This window comes from Aethalodelphis obliquidens, unplaced genomic scaffold (assembly GCF_003676395.1).
Source record: "Aethalodelphis obliquidens isolate GAN/ISIS:26980383/991018 unplaced genomic scaffold, ASM367639v1 scaffold9, whole genome shotgun sequence".
NCBI lineage: Eukaryota > Metazoa > Chordata > Mammalia > Artiodactyla > Delphinidae > Aethalodelphis > Aethalodelphis obliquidens.
Window position 1 is genome coordinate 18,243,736 of NW_020837953.1, and position 14,293 is coordinate 18,258,028.

A 14,293-nucleotide genomic window follows, 5' to 3' on the forward strand; every position below is an offset into this window, starting at 1 on the left:
GCACTTCCTTGAAGTCAGGACGCTAGGATTTTAATTCCAGTTCTCACACAGGCTTCCGCTTTCGTCACCTCCAAATCATATACCGCAGAGCAGCTAGAGCTTTTAAAATAAATCTGCTTATAAATCACTGCTGGTTCCCCGTATTTAGCATAAAATCTAGTTTCTTACATAAAAGGCGTACCTTACATTATCTGGCCGCCACCTTCTTGGGACTCTGGCCTTCTGTTTCTCGAGGTCATGGAGTTCCCATACTCTCTTTAGGGCCTTGGTACTAGCTGTTAACTGTCTTTAATATTCTTCTAGATCTTAATGGGGATGGGGAGTGGTCTTGTAGCTCAGGTCTCAGCTCAGATGTCACTCAGGAACATTGCACCCAATCTAAAGTAGCCCTCTGTCACACTTTCAGATACATTACTGGTTTATTTTCTTCATCCATTCACCATCCAAAATTTTATGGTTTTCCCACCTCACCTGCAGCCTCACACACATTTAACTCCATGAAAATGAAACCAAGTCCCCCTAAACCTGGTTCCTCTGCCAAGCTTATGAATAACATATCCAAACCTTTATTCCCTTTCTTGTCCATGAAGACTGAGGAGTACCAAAGAAAAGGCGGGACCAAAACTGAGTAGGACCCTGCAGGACACTCCCGTGTACAAAACCCTTTCCGTGTACCCTGTTTCTTGTTTGTAGAAAAAGGCTTCAGCCTCCCAGACCTTCCCTGAGTTATAAAGAGCAGATTCAAGCAGATACTAATTAAGGAAGTGAGGGAATGCAGAAACAAAGGAAAAGCAGTCAAAAAGTTATAGTTCGATCACTTTGCTGCACACCTGAAACTAACACAACTTTGTTAATCAACTACACTCCAATAAAATTTTTAAAAAATTACAGTTCAGTGATAAAACAGAGTCCTAGTTCCTTCTCATGGGATATACATAACAATCTGACAGAAATTTTGAGTTCTGTAGGAACTAAGACCCCCACCTAGGTGGAGGATGGTAACTACCTTCTGAGACTCCAGACTAGTGGGAACTAGAATGTTGAGGATTGAGATTCCTGGAACACCACCCTGTTACCTCACCACCAACCAATCGGAAGAAAGTCATACACCCTGAAGCCATCACCCCAAAAGATGCCTTTAAAAACTCTTCCCTGAAAACCATTGGGGAGTTCAAGTCTTTTGAGCAGGAGCCGCCCATTCTCCTTGCTTGGCCCGTGCAATAAGCCTTCCTCTGCTCCAGATTCCAATGTTTGTTTGTCCTCACTGTGCTTCAGGCACATGGACTTGGGTTCAATGACAAAAACTGAGACTCTCCTTGCCTGTCTTCACAGGTGTGCCCACTATTGAATAGCACACAGTAGGGATTCAATAAATAGATTCAATGAATCCAGTGAATTGAATGAATTGGGTAAGGCTTAGATTCAATATCACAGCTGTTATTTTCTATATCCTTTGGCCATCCTTTCTAGTTCAGTGGTCTGAGGAAGCAAGGATTACACACAAAAATTCAGTGTGTCTCAACTTAAGGGGTCTATTAAAAAATTTCTGGTTACTTTCTCTCTCCCCTTGGTCTCCCTCTCTACCTCCAATTGAAGGTGAAGAAGAAAGAGAAGGAGAATAAGGAGGGAAAGGGGCAGGAAGGGAAGGAGCAGCAGAAATCATCCTTCAGTATAGTTTTATACCAACTATTTAGAATAATTTTTAAAAAATTGATAATATCAAAGAAAATTGATAATATCCAATGTTGATGAGGTTGTGGAAAAACTAGTACACTCAAACTGCTAGTGAAAGTAAATAATGATGTCTAGTATTTGTTAAGCTTTTACTAAGTGCTAAACACATGTTTCATTGCATTTGGTCCTCACAGCTCTATGCGATAGGAACTACCATTGCTCCCATTTTATGGATTAAGAAATTGAGGCTTAAAGAGTTCAACTATAGAAACCATATGTTGACACAATCTTTTTTTAAAGTAATTCGACAACTGACATATCAAAACTATTAACAGTTATATCTTTAGCCCAATTATGCTGATCTTTTTTTTTTTTTTTTGCGGTACACGGGCCTCTCACTGTTGTGGCCTCTCCCGTTGCGGAGCACAGGCTCCGGACGCGCAGGCCCAGCGGCCATGGCTCACGGGCCCAGCCACTCGGCGGCATGTGGGATCTTCCCGGACCGGGGCACGAACCCGTGTCCCCTGCATCGGCAGGCGGACTCTCAACCACTGCGCTACCAGGGAAGCCCCTATGCTGATCTTGTAAATGTGTTTTATGGAGTACTCAAGAGAAGAAAAGAGCTACATCTACAAACAGTTTCATCACAGCATAATCTTAAATAGTAAAAAAGTAGAAACAAAGGTCAAACAACAAGAGAATTTATAGGACATCAACATGATAGAATACCATGTGGCTTTTAAAATTTTTATTTATTTATTTTTATTTATTTATTTTTGGCTGCACTGAGTCTTTGTTACTGCGCATGGGCTTTCACTAGCTGCGGCAAACAGGGGCTACTCTTCGTTGTGGTGCACGGGCTTCTCATTGCAGCATCCTCTCTTGTTGTGGAGCAGAGGCTCTAGGCACGTGGGCTTCAGTAGTTGCAGCACACAGGCTCAGTAGTTGTGGCTCATGGGCTCTAGAGTGCAGGCTCAGTAGTTGCGGCACACAGGCTTAGTTGCTCCGTGGCATGTGGGATCTTCCCAGACCAGGGCTCGAACCCGTGTCCCCTGCATTGGCAGGTGGATTCTTAACCACTGCGCCACCAGGGAAGCCCTACCATGTGGCTTTTGAAAGAATAATTATGAAGACTGTTGAAACATGGGAAAATGTTTTATGAAATATTAAATTTAAAATCAGAGACTATGAAAATGAATGTACAATATGATAACCATTGAAAATATATACATTTGAATAAGGACCAGAAAAGAATAAATGAAAATAGTTGTGTTAAGAATGTGGGCTTTATAGGTTTTTGTTTTCTCAAATATTTGCTTTAACGTGATTACATTGTTTTTACTTTTAAATTAAAAAATAAATAAGAAAATACCAATGATGATAAGAATAGAAAGAATGCTGAATTAGCTGTATGTGTGCTCTACTGAACAAAAACCTAATTAGGGACTTCCCTGGTGGTCCAGTGGTTAAGACTTTGCCTTCCAGTGCAGGGGGTGTGGGTTCGATGCCTGGTTGGGGAGGTAAGAGCCCACATGCCTTGGGGCCAAAAAACTAAAACATAAAAAACAGAAGCAATATTTTAACAAATTCAATAAAGGCTTTAAAAAAAATGGTCCACATCAAAAAAAGAATCTTAAAAAAAAAAACCCTAATTAAACCACTGAACTTAAGTCATGACATTGATCAATACAAGGCATTTGAGGATACCAAACAAACTTGAGAAATCCATTATTAGAACAGGTTTAATGAATTTATCAGCAATTTTGAAGACTCCTGGTTGACGTCCAGTGAGGATCTGTCATAACTCTTCTCCACGTCATGCTCCACCTTCACGCCCAAGCTTTAAGTTAGCAGCTTTGATCAGTCTACTTTTAGGCACCAGTGATTTTATAGTTCTGACTTGGCCTTATTCTTGGATGTGATGTATTTCTTTCAGAGAAGCCACGTTTATGTATCCAGCTTCAGAATTCTGTGAACACGAAAGAGACTCGAGGGACTTGGCGTTTACCATTGCTTCTTCTGACCTATGTTCTTCAGTTTCTTGAAGACTTCCAGCTGACTCTATCAAACCCGTTCCTGAAAAACTAAGAATGGCCATGTGTGAGGACTTTGTATAGACAGGATCTCTCAGCAGCACTTTGGGGTTACAGAGTTAAGGCATCAATAGAATTTCAACTTTTGCAGGATCTTAGTTCCCCCTTGGCAGTGAAAGCGTGGAGTCCTAACCACTGGATCACCAGGAAAGTCGCTGCTATGCTTTCTCAAGCCAGCAACTAGAACTAGCTAGGCAGCCATAACTCTCTGGCATGTGGATGATTGTCTTGATTTTACTCACCTGGAGTTTGGTAAGGGCACAATTTTATTCAATACTTCAAATTCAGGGATGTCACTAATTGTTTCCTAAAAGAAAAGAAAGGATGAATATTAAAAAATTATAACGATAAACCATTGGCGATATGATCCTAGAACTTATGCTTTATATATATTTTTGGTTAAAAATGTAATCCCCTCACCTTACACCTGTTAGACTAGCTATCATCAAAAAGACAAGAGATAACAAATGCTGGAGAAGATGTGGAAAAAAGGGAACTCTTGTGCACTGTTGGTGGGAATGTAAATTCGTGCAGCTACTATGGAGAACAGTATGGAGGTTCCTCAAAAAATTAAGAATAGAGCTACCATATGATCCAGCTATCCCACTTCTGGGTATATATCTGAAGGAAATGAAAACACTGTTCCAAAGAGATATCTGCACTCCATGTTTATAGCAGCATTATTTACAATAGCCAAGATATGGAAACAACTTAAGTGTCCACTGATAGACGAACAGATAAAGAATATGCATACAATAGAATACTACTCAGCAAAAAACAAATTTTTTAACAAAATAAGGAAATCCTGCCATTTGTGACAACACGGATGGAACTTGAGGTCATCAGGCTGAGTGAAATAAGTCAGACAAAGAGAAAGACAAATACTGTATGAACTCATATACACTTAGAGTTTAAAAAAACCAAACTTATTGAAATAGAGACCAGATTTGTGGTTGTCAGGGATGGGGGAATTAGGTGAATGTGGTCAGAGGTATGAACTTCCCTTGTAAGAGAAATAAGTTCTGGGGATGTAATGTACAACATGATGATATACTTAACAGTACTGTATTGTATATATTGAAAGCAGCTAAGAGAGTAGATTTTAAAAGTTCTTGTCATGAGGAAAAAAAAATTGTAACTATATGAGATGATAGATGTTAACTAATCTTATTGTGATCATTTTGTAATACATATATATATCAAATCATTATATTGTACACCTTAAACTTATACAATGTTATATGTCAATTATATCAACAAAATTGGGGGAAAAACTGTAATCCCTAATACCTATAGAATATTTGGTAACTATACATGTCATACTTTCAACAACAGAAAACCAAACAACCCAATTAAAAAATGGGCAGAGGAGCTAAATAAACATTTCTTCCCAAAGAAGACGTACAGATAGCCAATAGGCACGTGAAAAGACGTTCAACACCACCAATTATTAGGGAAATGCAAATCAAAACCACAATGAGATATTACCTCACACCCATCAGAATGGCCGTTATCATAAAGGCAAGAAATAACAAGTGTTGGCAAGGATGTGGAAAAAAGCAAACCCTCGTATACTGTTGGTCGGAATGTAAACTGGTGCAGCCACTATGGAGAACAGTATGGAAATTCCTAAAAAAATTAGGAACTACCACATGATCCAGTCCCACTTCTGGGTATTTACCTGAAGAATACAAAAATAGTAATTTGAAAAGCTATATGCACCCCATGGCATTATTTATAAGAGCCAAGATATGGAAACAACCTAAGTGCCCATCAAAGGATGAATGGATTAAGTAGATTATACATATATAAAAATGATATCTTGCCATCTGTGACAACATGTATGGACCTTGAAGGTATTATGCTAAGTGAAATAAGTCAGACAGAGAAAGACAAATACCATATGATTTAACTCACATGTGGAATAATAATAATAAAAGAGAACAAACTAAACCAAACAAAAATAAACACATAGATACAGAGAACAGAGTAGTGGTTACCAGAGGGGAAGGTGGGGGAGGGTGAAATGGGCAAAAGGGGGAGGGGAAGGTGGGGGAGGGTGAACTGGGCAAAAGGGGGATGGATGGATGGATGGAATCTAAACTTTTGGTGGTGAGCATGCTATAGTATATACAGAAGTCAAGGTATAATATTACACACATGAAACTGATATAATGTTATAAACCAATGTTACCTCAATAAATAAAATTATTTTAAAAATAATAACTAAATGCCATACTTTTTATGTTAGTGCTTTTCACAAGCCTGCTTTTTATATCCACTTTTCTACATGAATTACCTCATATTAGCTGATATAATCATTCCATTCTATTTGATGAGTTCTTAATACTCTGGTAAACATTTTCTGTCCCTTTAAATCATAAAAAAAAGTAACTGTTTTGAGCTCCATTACTTTAAGAACGAAATATTCTTTCTCAGAAAAATGTAGACCAAAAGAGACCAGAGGCCTACTCACAGAGCATATAAAGACCATGTCAGAAAATGTGGGTTTTATTCTGAAGACTGCGGGAAATCCTGGCAGTGTTGAGTCATCGGCTCAGACTACATGTATTTTCTAAAGACCCCTCCGGCTATAGACTATAAGAACCATAGGACTTCAAAAGACAAAGCCTGGGAAGATGGGACAGGGGAGATGAGATGTGTCTTTCCAAGCAAGGGAAATACATGATTCAGAGGAGGAAACGGCAGAGCTTTTGGGGAAACAGTGAATAGGCTAGTTTCTTTTGATTAGGTTTGTCAGAAAGGTATTTGGAATATGGAACGTTCTTATGTGGCTTCAGTTCTGGTTTAGACATCAATAACTCCGGAAGCCTTCCCTAGCCACTCCAGACAGGTTGAGACACCACTCCCCCTGCTTCCTCAGCATTCTGGGCCTACTGCTCTTGCAGAACTTAGCGCATGGCAGTTGCCAGTTACAAGATTGTCATTCTCACTGGGCACGAGTTCTGGGAAGACAGAGAGTATCTCTTGTTCACCATCATATTTAAACCATATGGGAAACAGCATGAGGCCTGGCACACTGTATATGGTCCATTAATATGTGTTGAATGAATAAACTTTGTCTTATAGACAAAGGCAGTCTCTGAAACTCTTTGACATGAAGTACTATGAAATCAAGCAGTGTTTCACGACGATGGGTCTAGTGGCATGGGCAGGGCAGATTAGAAGAGGAGGAGAGATTGAAAGGAGATGAGTTAAGAAGTTGTTGCAGTGACCCAGGTGCTAAGTATTTGGGATGCAATGGGTAACAAGATGGGCAGAGTTCCTGCTCTCTTGTAGTGTATAAGCCAACTGAGAAGGATGGAATTACAATACAGGCAGCAACATGGTCTATTACAAAGGCTATGTCCCTGGTTACTCCAATGCCCCTGCAAGGGAAACAGTTGACTTGGAGTATTATGAGACAGTGGCTAAGAGCAGGGACCAGAGAATGCTGTTTTCAGTCCTTGTTTTTCTATTTATCAGCTGTGTGACCTTGGGCAACGATGTCACTTCACCTCTCCAGGTCTCAGATTCTTCAACTGTGAAAATGGGAATGACAGGCTTTTCACATAAGATTATTTTGTGGATTACAGGAGATAATATACATAAAGTGCTTAGAACAGTCCCAGGCACATAGTAAGCACCCAACGAATGTCAAGCTGTCACCACTGTAGCCCCAAGAAAGGAAGCGACCTAGGATATGTCTGATCTCAGGGATCTATATACTGATCTATTTGCATATGTGGTCATCACTGAGAATCAACAGATCTTGGAAACGTAAGCAGTAGCTATGTGGCCTTTGACATATCATTCAACTTCTCTGGGTTTTATCCCCCTCCTGTGTAAAATGAGAGGATTGGATTGGAGGATCCTTAAGATTCTAAGTTTATAGACAGTTTTGGAGTTTATTCCAATAGGTGTCAAGATGTTACAACTCGGTACCTTTGTCACACGTGGGATATTGAGCTTGATATACTGTAGTTCTGACCCATGTGACATTTCTTAACTTGATTTGATGACAATATTGTGGATCTCAAAACTATTGGTCCTAAAAAATACTCCTTTAAGGCCTGTAACTCAGCACTGACAATACTATAGTATTTATTCACGTATGTGTCTGTCCTTTTCTACTAGACTGAAGGTCTCTGAAAACAGGAACCATCTTCCATATTCCTAGGACCTATCACAGTTCTTGGAATTAATAAATTTTTGTTGAGGGCTTCCCCAGTGGCGCAGTGGTTAAGAATCCGCCTGCCAATGCAGGGGACACGGGTTCGAGCAATGGTCCAGGAAGATCCCACATGCCGCAGAACAACAAAGCCCATGGGCCACAACTACTGAGCCTGTGCTCTAGAGCCCGCGAACTACAACTACTGAGCCTGTGTGCCATAACTACTGAAGCCTGTGCACCTAGAGCCCGTGCTCCACAACAAGAGAAGGCACCACAATGAGAAGCCCGCTCGCCGCAACTAGAGAAAGCCCACGCGCAGCAACGAAGACCCAACACAGCCAAAAATAAATGAATAAAAATAATAAAGTTCCCTTTAATAAATAAATAAATGTTTGTTGAATGAATGATTAAGTAAAAGAGTGAATGACTAGACAATTAAGAACAATTGTAGCTCAAGCAAAGCCATACACTGTTGGAAATTAGGTCACATCATCTGGCAGTTCTACTTTTTTATTTATTTATTTTTTTTGCGGTACGCGGGCCTCTCCCTGTTGTGGCCTCCCGCTATTGTGGCCTCTTGCGTTGCGGAGCACAGGCTCCGGACGCGCAGGCCCAGCGGCCATGGCCCACGGGCCCACGGGCCCAGCCGCTCCGCGGCATGTGGGATCTTCCCAGACCGGGGCACAAACCCGTGTCCCCTGCATCGGCAGGCGGACTCTCAATCACTGTGCCACCAGGGAAGCCCCTACTTTTTAATTTTTTTAACATTTTTATTGGAGTATAATTGCTTTACAATGGTGTGTTAGTTTCTACTTTATAACAAAGTGAATCAGCTATACATACACATATATCCCCATATCTCCTCCCTCTTGCGTCTCCCTCCCACCTTCCCTATCCCACCCCTCTAGGTGGTGACAAAGCACCGAGCTGATCTCCCTGTGCTATGCGGCTGCTTCCCACTAGCTATCTATTTTACATTTGGTAGTGTATATATGTCCATGCCAGTCTCTCATTCTGTCCCACTTACCCTTCCCCCTCCCCATGTCCTCAAGTCCATTCTCTACATCTGCGTCTTTATTCCTGTCCTGACCCTAGGTTCTTCAGAACCATTTTTTTTTTTAGATTTCATCATATATATGTGTTAGCATATGGTATTTGTTTTTCTCTTTCTGACTTACTTCACTCTGTATCACAGACTCTAGGTCCATCCACCTCACTACAACTCAATTTTGTTTCTTTTTATGGCTGATTAATATTCCATTGCATATATGTGCCACATCTTTATCCATTCATCTGTTGATAGACACTTAGGTTGCTTCCACGTCCTAGCTATTGTAAATAGAGCTGCAATGAACATTGTGGTACATGACTCTTTTTGAATTATGGTTTTCTCAGGGTATATACCCAGTAGTGGGATTGCTGGGTCATATGGTAGTTCTATTTTTAGTGTTTTAAGGAACCTCCATACTGTTCTCCATAGTGGTTGTATCAATTTACATTCCCACCAACAGTGCAAGAGGGTTCCCTTTTCTCCACACCCTCTCCAGCATTTATTGTTCGTAGATTTTTTGATGATGGCCATTCTGACTGGTGTGATGTGATACCTCATTGTAGTTTTGATTTCCATTTCTCTAATGATTAATGATGTTGAGCATTCTTTCATGTGTTTGTTGGCAATCTGTATATCTTCTTTGGAGAAATGTCTACTTAGGTCTTCTGCCCATTTTTGGATTGGGTTGTTTGTTTTTTTGATGTTGAGCTGCATGAGCTGCTTGGAAATTTTGTAGATTAATCTTTTGTCAGTTGCTTCATTTGCAAATATTTTCTCCCATTCTGAAGGTTGTCTTTACGTCTTGTTTATGGTTTCCTTTGCTGTGCAAAAGCTTTTAAGTTTCATTAGGTTCCATTTGTTTATTTTTATTTCCATTTCTCTAGGAGGTGGGTCAAAAAGGATCTTGCTATGATTTATGTCATAGAGTGTTCTGCCTATGTTTCCCTCTAAGAGTTTGATAGTTTCTGGCCTTACATTTAGGTCTTTAATCCATGTTGAGTTTATTTATTTATTTATTTATTTATTCATTTATTTATTTTGCCGTACGCGGGCCTCTCACTGTTGTGGCCTCTCCCGTTGCGGAGCACAGGCTCTGGACGCGCAGGCTCAGCAGCCATGGTTCACAGGCCTAGCCGCTCCGCGGCCTGTGGGATCTTCCCGGACCGGGGCACAAACCCGTGTCCCCTGCATCGGCAGGCGGACTCTCAATCACTGCGCCACCAGGGAAGCCCGAGTTTATTTTTGTGTATGGTGTTAGGGAGTGTTCTAATTTCATTCTTTTACATAAAGCCGTCCAGTTTTCCCAGCACCACTTATTGAAGAGGCTGTCTTTTCTCCATTGTATATTCTTGCCTCCTTTATGAAAAATAAGATGACCACGTGTTTGTGGGTTTATCTCTGGGCTTTCTATCCTGTTCCATTGATCTATATTTCTGTTTTTGTGGCAGTTCTACTTTTGATAAAATCTGCAAAACAACTCAAAAACTTGGAAACTATCACCTTTCTGAGACCAAACATGATGCAGGTCTTAACGCTCATAGCAATAGTACCCAATGAGCAGGATCTACTGTGGAATATCCTAGGAAGAAACGCCTAGCAGGTGATACAAGCCAGGGAAGAAAGCAAGCAGCCTCCATCCTGGAGTCAGAATGCAACTCTGCTTACTGAAGTCCCTCTGGCTGACTGCTCACCAGCCAGACTCTGGACCTCATGGCAACAGAGACTTATTTGCTGCAGCTCTCTGGACTTGGCTACTTGCCAGCATGGTTTTTTGTAACATAATTGCTTTTCTCTGACTCAGATGTTCTCCTTAGGCTTGACTCCTTGCCAGACCAGACTAGCTTCGCTTTACCTTTCTGAGCCTCAGATGGGCTCATCTCTCAGATGGGGCAAGAATAATACATGCTAAACAGGATAGCTGAGAAGGAGGCATCTGTGTGAGGACATTTAACATCCGTTCATTCTCAAATATTTATGGAGTATCTGTCCGTAGATACAATGGCACATGAGATGCAACCCTTGCCCTCCAGGATGTCGCTGCTGAGATGATGAGATAGAGAAGTGAAGAGGTGATGACAATACAGTGTGTTAAGGAAGAAGCTAGGAGACACACACAGTGTGCTTTGGGATCACACAGGAGGAGCACGTTGAACAAAAGCTGACCCAGTGAAGAGCAAAGTTGGTCAAGAGCAGTCTCCAGGCCTGCTGCCCCCGCGTGCAGCCAGCGAGCCTCTTTGCTGCAGTCCACCATGAGGCCAAGTGCAGGCTACAGCTACACGCAGAAGATGAAGGAAGGTGAGAAGAGCAACCTTACCTCCCCTCTGCGGATCTGGATGCTCCTTATGATTCGCTCTAAGAGACCAACCTGCTGCGTGAGCCGGAGACTGTTTTCTTGTAGCTGCTTATTTTCTTTATCCAGGAAAAGTACTCTAAGGATGGTATAAATCAGAGGCGTAACTAAACATGTCTGTATCCTTCCTAAAAACTCTCTCCCATTTCCCACTAGCTCTGAGTCTCAGCCCACTGCCAGATTTTGGAACTAACTTTGCCAGAATAATTCCCACCATATTCCAAGACCAAGTGAAAAATGAATAAGCCTCTGGCTTGTACACCGTCATTAAATACATACTGAGAACAGAGACACACTACATGCAAGAATATGAAAGGCACAATTCCAGCCCTTGAGAAACTTAAGGAAGGATACGATCCCATTTAGGGGAGGGACTCTGCATCCCTTCAAACACTATTCATCTGGTCGCATCTGGTTCATACACAGCCATACACTGTGTATGAACACTGTTCATACACAGCCTACATCTGGTTCTGATCTCAGTCATCCCATGCTTTTGTTTCAGTAGTAGTAGTAGTAGTAGAAGTAAAAATAGTAGTAGCAGCAGCAGCAACCACTGACCAAGTACTTCCTATCCACACAGTAAGCACTGAAAACTTTTCATGTATTAGCTCCTTTAATCCTCACAACAACCCCATAAAAGAGATACTGTTATGAAGCCTATTTTGCAGATGAGGAAGCTGAGGCTCAGAGTGGGGAAAGTAACTCGTGTAAGAAGATAAAACCAGAAAGCCATTGAGCTGGGATGCCAGCCTGCTTCTCTCTTGGTCTACACCTTGATTCCACAGGTGCCAAATGATAAACGTGAGTGTCAACACACACAAAGAGAAGGGCCCGAAGGAGCAGAGCTGGGTCCTCAGGAGGCAATGTTGCCATGAAAGAGCCTATCTGAATGCCCAGCCCGCCTTCTCCATGATATTTTTCTCTTTAATTTCACAACTCTGCCACTTGTATGAACTGCTAAAAACAGCAGAATGGCAGAGAAACGGTTATCAGATAGGCCGCAAACTCAGAGGACTACCTCTGGAAAGATCTCTTTGTGGAGGGAGAAACCTCCTCTTTGTGGAGCTCACAGGTGACTCAGGCAGGCACCCACCTGCTCTGGACCGAAGATATTATCCATTTATTGCCGTGGATCAATTCCTCTTGCTCTGTGAGCTGCTCCAGAAGTTTCCTCTTTTCTAGGAGCAGGATATCATTTTGGGTGGTGATCTGGTCCTGGAATGCCTTCTCCTGGGGATAATAAAGCCCCCTCATTACCCCGGAAGGAAAAAGAATCACACATTTAAGAGCATCAGCCTGTTTCTAAACTCTGACAGCAAACTGCCTTGTGAACTTCTTCTCTCCTGTCTTCTAGTCTGTCTTTATCTGTTTGCTGAATTGTCAGCTAGACGGTTCTTCTATTTATCTTGGATATTTTATGTCATGTATTTTGTTTGGACATTTACTCATTCTTTTGGGTTAACATTTAAAAATATCTGAACGCTCAACTCCCAGTAAGGTCCCAATGCTCTCATCTGTATTCTAATTCCATAGGTTATCGAGTCACTAACAAATACAACTGAATTCTCTGAATCTCCATATTGAGAAAGATTTCCATGTAACACATTTCCATCTGCTTTGTAGTTATAGTCTTTTTAAGGCAAAGGGAGGAAGACGGGAATCTAGCCACCTCACCTGACAACCAATGTCAGGGTCTCAGTTGGCTTGGCAAGTTCAGCATGTAAACCAGGTACCGAGAATATTCTTGCAGTGATGATGCTGAAATGATTTCTAGCTTGACAGCATGTTTCATTATCTACCAACGTTTTCCCTGGAAGCAATAGCTAGCGAAGTTATAGCTAAAATGATAAAGGATTATATTTTGTGAAAAAACACTAACATTCTTATGTTGAGTCAGCAGATATTAGTAAATATCACTGTTGGTGAGGAGTTTAGAAGCTCACAAGTGTAGAACTGCCCTTCTCACTTCACCAAGAGCCTGTCAATGGTGACAGGCAAGTGCCTTCACCTATTTGTGTTTGTTTCCACCTGCCACGTGTGGGAGCGAGTGGGGACGGGAGGAGAAACACCACCTCTGGTAGATGGGTGAACCACAGGGTTAAGAGCGGCAACTTTCTTTCTTTTAATAAGGTACTAATATAGATCATTCAGAAAAGACTGTCCATATATGTGGTATCTAAAAAAACCCAAGCAACAAAGAAAACCAGACTCACTGATATAGAGAACGGATTGGTGGCTGCCAGAGGTGGAGAGGGGTGGGTGAAATGGGTGAAAGCAGTCAAAAGGTACAAACTTCCGGTTATTAATAAGCCATAAAGATATAATGTACAGCATGATGACTATAGTTAGTAATACTGTATTGCATATGAGAAAGTGGCGAAGACAGTAGATCTTAAAAGTTCTCATCACAAGAAAAAAATTTGTAACTATGTGTGGTGATGGATGTTAACTAGACTTATTGTGGTGAACGTTTAGCAATATATATAAATATCAAATCGTTATGTTATATACCTGAAACTAATAAAATATTATGTCAATTATAATTCAAAATGAAAGAAAGGCTGTCCATCTATTATTAAGGAATTGTAAGGAAGGAGATTACAGTATGTTTTGAAACAAACTCTTCCAGATCTTAAAGTCCTTCATCCAGGACCCTTCAATGTCTAACAATAGTCTTGCCTGCTATTATTTAAATATATTTATGAGAAGGATTGAGAATATAAGCAGTTACCCCACAAATAATGCTCTCTGCAGTTATAACTGGATTAGAAAGGAAATTGAGTGGGGCAGGCTACTGACACCCTGTCCGTTGGAAATACTGTATGTTTTGGAACCAAAAAATCGGGACATCTGCTCTAATAATAGGATAAAGTATTTGGGGAAATCTGGTTTGGGTGGTCACACAGTCAGAGGACTCAGCTGGCTCACTGTATAAAGAGAAGGCTGAA

At 41.1% G+C, this 14,293-nt stretch overlaps 1 protein-coding gene across 1 annotated transcript in view; it reads right to left on the minus strand.

The window, feature by feature from the left end:
* Positions 1-3,277: 3,277 nt before the first annotated feature.
* LOC113621733 (coiled-coil domain-containing protein 30-like) overlaps positions 3,278-14,293 on the minus strand; it is an 86,315-nt gene continuing 75,299 nt past the window's right edge. Inside the window, exons 11-14 of the mRNA XM_027108900.1 lie at positions 12,439-12,575; positions 11,307-11,421; positions 4,010-4,074; positions 3,278-3,758 (exon numbers count right to left, since the gene is read on the minus strand). Coding sequence (XP_026964701.1) covers positions 3,581-3,758; positions 4,010-4,074; positions 11,307-11,421; positions 12,439-12,575 — 495 coding nt within the window. The 3' untranslated portion in view covers positions 3,278-3,580. The remainder of the gene's footprint in view (positions 3,759-4,009; positions 4,075-11,306; positions 11,422-12,438; positions 12,576-14,293) is intronic.